Below are 3,700 nucleotides of genomic sequence, written 5' to 3'. Positions count from 1 at the left end.
TTACTAAGGGAACCAGGATCTTAATAAAACTCAATCAAATGTTCCCTAATTAACAGCTGCTTTCAATGAGCTGTCTTATCAGCCCCCTCCTTGCCCCCCCCTGCTCAAAATTCCTGGGAAGGTCCTCAACGTGGGGCAGAGCCAGCCTGGTCCTGCTGCCTGGGGACCTTGGCCTGGGCTTTCCCACCCATCCTGCTCCCAGGCTCATGGTGTTGCTGGGAGGGCAGTGGGTCCTTTGGATGTTTCCTGGTATCTCCCAGGGTTTGGTTGGGTCGTTTTCTTTTGTTGTTTTTTGGAAGCCCCACAGCACTGAGAACCCTCAGGCTCCAGGAGGCTGCAGGGAGGAGGTTGGTGTGGATGTTCCTGGTGTAAATTCCACCCAGTGCTGGTCTGAGAAGAGACACTGAGAACTTCAGAGGTGCCCTCTGGTATTTTTTGCTACCACTCTTGGTAACTATGGTCCTTTTCACCTCTTTTGCTCTCTTTATCCTTCTGTTTTGCATCCCTAGCCCAATAAAACTGGACCCTGGAGATCTTTCCTCAGTGCTGTGACAGCTTGGAGGCAGCCTCCTCCTCCTCCTCCTCCTCCTGCTGCAGTAGAAATGCTGGTGGCCCCGTGGAGCTGCAGTGAGGTACGTGTCCTCCTCCATCTGAACCCACCTCCTGGACCTGGTGGAAGACCAAAGGCAGTCCCTGCACCAAGGGACGTGCTGGGCACCTGTCCCTTAGCAGGAGTGGGCAAGTTCTAGGCTTGTGTCCACCTTGGGAGAGCTTCAAGGCCAGACCAGACAAAGCCCTGGCCATGGGGACTTATGAGCAGGGAGGCAAAGCTCTGCACCAGTGCCCTGGGCTGCCCACCCATCCCTCTGCCCTCACCCCTGGCTTCTTCAGCTTGCTGAAAACCCAGGGATCCACTGGAGAACTTCCCTGCTCTGGCTGTTGCAGGAGTGTTCCAGGTTGGATGGGGCTTGGAGCAACCTGGTCTAAGGGGGGTTGGACCCCCCATGTGGGAGAGTTGGACCCCCATGTAGGGGGGGTTGGAGTAGATGCTCTTCAAGGTCCCAACCCCTTCCACGGTTCTGTGATTCAGGCATGTGGGCAGTTCCTCCTCCCTCACCATCTCTCCTCTCCCTTCCAGGAGCTCTGGGCTTGGCCAGCAGCTCAACCCAAGCTGGGCACGGCCTTGCTGGTGGCTGTGGAGTAAACTGGTGGGGCAACCTGGTCTGGGGGGAGTTGGACTCCCATGTAGGGGGGGGTTGGACCCCCATGTGGGGGGAGTTGGACCCCGATGTAGGGGGACTTGGACCCCCATGTAGGGTGGGGTTGGACCCCCATGTAGGGTGGGGTTGGACCCCCATGTGGGGGGAGTTGGACCCCAATGTAGGGGGGGGTTGGACCCCCATGTAGGGTGGGGTTGGACCCCCTTGTAGGGGGGGTTGGACCCCCATGTAGGGTGGGGTTGGACCCCCAGGTGGGGGGAGTTGGACCCCCAGGTGGGGAGAGTTGGACCCCCATGTAGGGTGGGGTTGGACCCCGATGTGGGGGGGGTTGGACCCCCATGTAGGCGGGGTTGGACCCTGATGTAGGGTGGGGTTGGACCTCCATGTAGGGGGGGGGGTTGGACCCTGATGTAGGGAGAGTTGGACCCCCATGTAGGGTGGGGTTGGACCCCCATGTAGGGGAAGTTAGACCCCCATGTAGGGTGGGGTTGGACCCCCATGTAGGGTGGGGTTGGACCCCCATGTGGGGGGAGTTGGACCCCCAGGTCGGGAGAGTTGGACCCCCATGTAGGGTGGGGTTGGACCCCCATGTAGGCGGGGTTGGACCCTGATGTAGGGTGGGGTTGGACCTCCATGTAGGGGGGGGGGTTGGACCCTGATGTAGGGGGAGTTGGACCCCCATGTAGGCGGGGTTGGACCCCATGTGGGGGGGTGTTGGAGTAGATGCTCTTGAAGGTCCCAGCCCCTTCCACGGTTCTGTGATTCAGGCATGTGGGCAGTTCCTCCTCCCTCACCATCTCTCCTCTCCCTTCCAGGAGCTCTGGGCTTGGCCAGCAGCTCAACCCGAGCTGGGCACGGCCTCGCTGGTGCCGATGGAGTAAACCAGTGGGCAGAGCAGGGGAAAGGGGGGGGGGCCAAACCAAGGAGCTGCCTTCCCCGGGCAACTCCCCCCACCCCAAAAAAAAACCCCAACAAACCCCAACCCCTCCAGCTCCTCCTCCCTCTGCCATGAATGATGCGTCGACCATGGACTACGAGCTGCTCTCCCCTGCCTTGGCGGAGCAGCCGGGGGGCTCGGCGGGGATGGACGCCGAGCAGAAAACTGTCTTTGCCTTCGTCATCTTCCTCCTGGTCTTCTTGGTGATGCTGATGGTCCGTTGCTTCCGCATCCTGCTGGACCCCTACAGCCGCATGCCCGCCTCCTCCTGGACCGACCACAAGGAGGGCTTGGAGAGGGGCCAGTTCGACTACGCCCTGGTCTAGCGGGCCCAGACCCTGGGGAGGGGGTCGTCGAGCCCCCCCCTTCCACCTCCAGACCCACTCCCCACCCTTCCTAACCCCCCACCCTGCTCCCTTCCTCTCTGCTGTTGTTCCCCCCCCCCCCCCGCTCCCAGGGATGGGCTGGAGGTTCTAGCTCCGAGGTGGTGGGTGGGGGGGTTGGGGTTTTTTTTCTAAAGGGTTTCTCTCTTTTTCTAAGCACTTTCCAGCTCTCTCAGCAGTCTTGGTTGGGGGGGGGGCTGCTGGAGGTGGGGGGTGTTGGGTAAGGGAGGGGGTGAGGCGGGGTGGTCCCTGCTGCTGCCCCCCCCCACCCCCTCCCTGGGGGGCTCGTGGGCAGGAGGGGAAGGGGCAGGGGATGGCAGGACCTGCCCTCAGGGCTCCCAGTTTGGGTAGGGGGGCTCTGACTGGTGTTTTGACCCCCCCCCCCTCCTCCAGAACAACCCCCCCCCACTCCCCTGGCCCTGTGTCACCCCTCCAGGGAGCCCAGATCATGGCCCAGTGTGTGTGTGTGTGTGTGTGTGTGTCCCTGCAGCTGAGCTGTGTCTGTCAGGGGGTTTATGGGCACCAGACCCAAGTGTTGGCTTCATTCCTCTCCATGTGGCAGCCCCAAGTGCCCCCCTCCCTGACCAATGAGGAGGAGATGGAGACACGTCTCCTCCCCCCCACCCCCAACTCCTTTGCACAGCCCCCCCTTTGGTCTCCAGCAGCTTGCTCTGCTTCCCACCACAGTGCCCTGGTCCTCCCTGATGGCCACCATGGGCTGAGCAAGGCATGGACCTGCAGCCCCAGCTTGGGTGACCCCGCTGGGGTCCCCAGGAGGGGGGGGGATCAAAGGTCCCACATGATGCTTGGGAGATGCTCCTCAACCAGCCCAGGCCTGGCAGCCTCCCAGCAGCATCACCCCCTGCTCCAGCAGGATCTGGGGTGGCCACCCCAGGTCCACCCCAAGGTGTCTGACCCTTCCTTGGCCAGCAAAGGGCTGTGTCACAGCCCAGGGGACACCAAGGTTGGTCTCCTGCCCACTCCTGTGGGGCAGGGGTGCTGCATGTGGCCACTGGGCTAGCAGAAAAAAACCAAACAAAGCCAGGGTGGGTTTGTGGCTGTGGGCCAGGCAGAAGGTTTGTATGGAGGGATTTGAGCCCACGGGGGAAGATCTTCCACCATGGAAATAAAGCTGCACTGTGCTAACCCCACAGAGCTCT

At 61.6% G+C, this 3,700-nt stretch overlaps 1 protein-coding gene across 2 annotated transcripts; it reads left to right on the top strand.

Annotated features, from left to right (window-relative positions):
• Positions 1-514: 514 nt before the first annotated feature.
• CTXN1 (cortexin 1) lies at positions 515-2,578 on the top strand. Of its 2 annotated transcripts, none has more exons than XM_051639804.1 (2): positions 515-632; positions 2,212-2,578. In XM_051639804.1, exon 2 carries the CDS (start codon positions 2,229-2,231, stop codon positions 2,481-2,483), a length of 255 nt encoding a protein of 84 aa, XP_051495764.1. In that variant the 5' UTR covers positions 515-632; positions 2,212-2,228; the 3' UTR covers positions 2,484-2,578. The 2 variants fall into 2 exon arrangements, with proteins under 2 accessions (XP_051495764.1, XP_051495763.1); XM_051639803.1 differs by having other exon boundaries at positions 2,036-2,578.
• The last annotated feature ends 1,122 nt before the right edge of the window (positions 2,579-3,700 follow it).

This window comes from Apus apus, chromosome 24 (assembly GCF_020740795.1).
Source record: "Apus apus isolate bApuApu2 chromosome 24, bApuApu2.pri.cur, whole genome shotgun sequence".
Taxonomy (NCBI): Eukaryota; Metazoa; Chordata; class Aves; order Apodiformes; family Apodidae; genus Apus; species Apus apus.
Note: the sequence above shows the minus strand (reverse complement) of the source record. Positions and strands in the feature narration are given on the sequence as shown.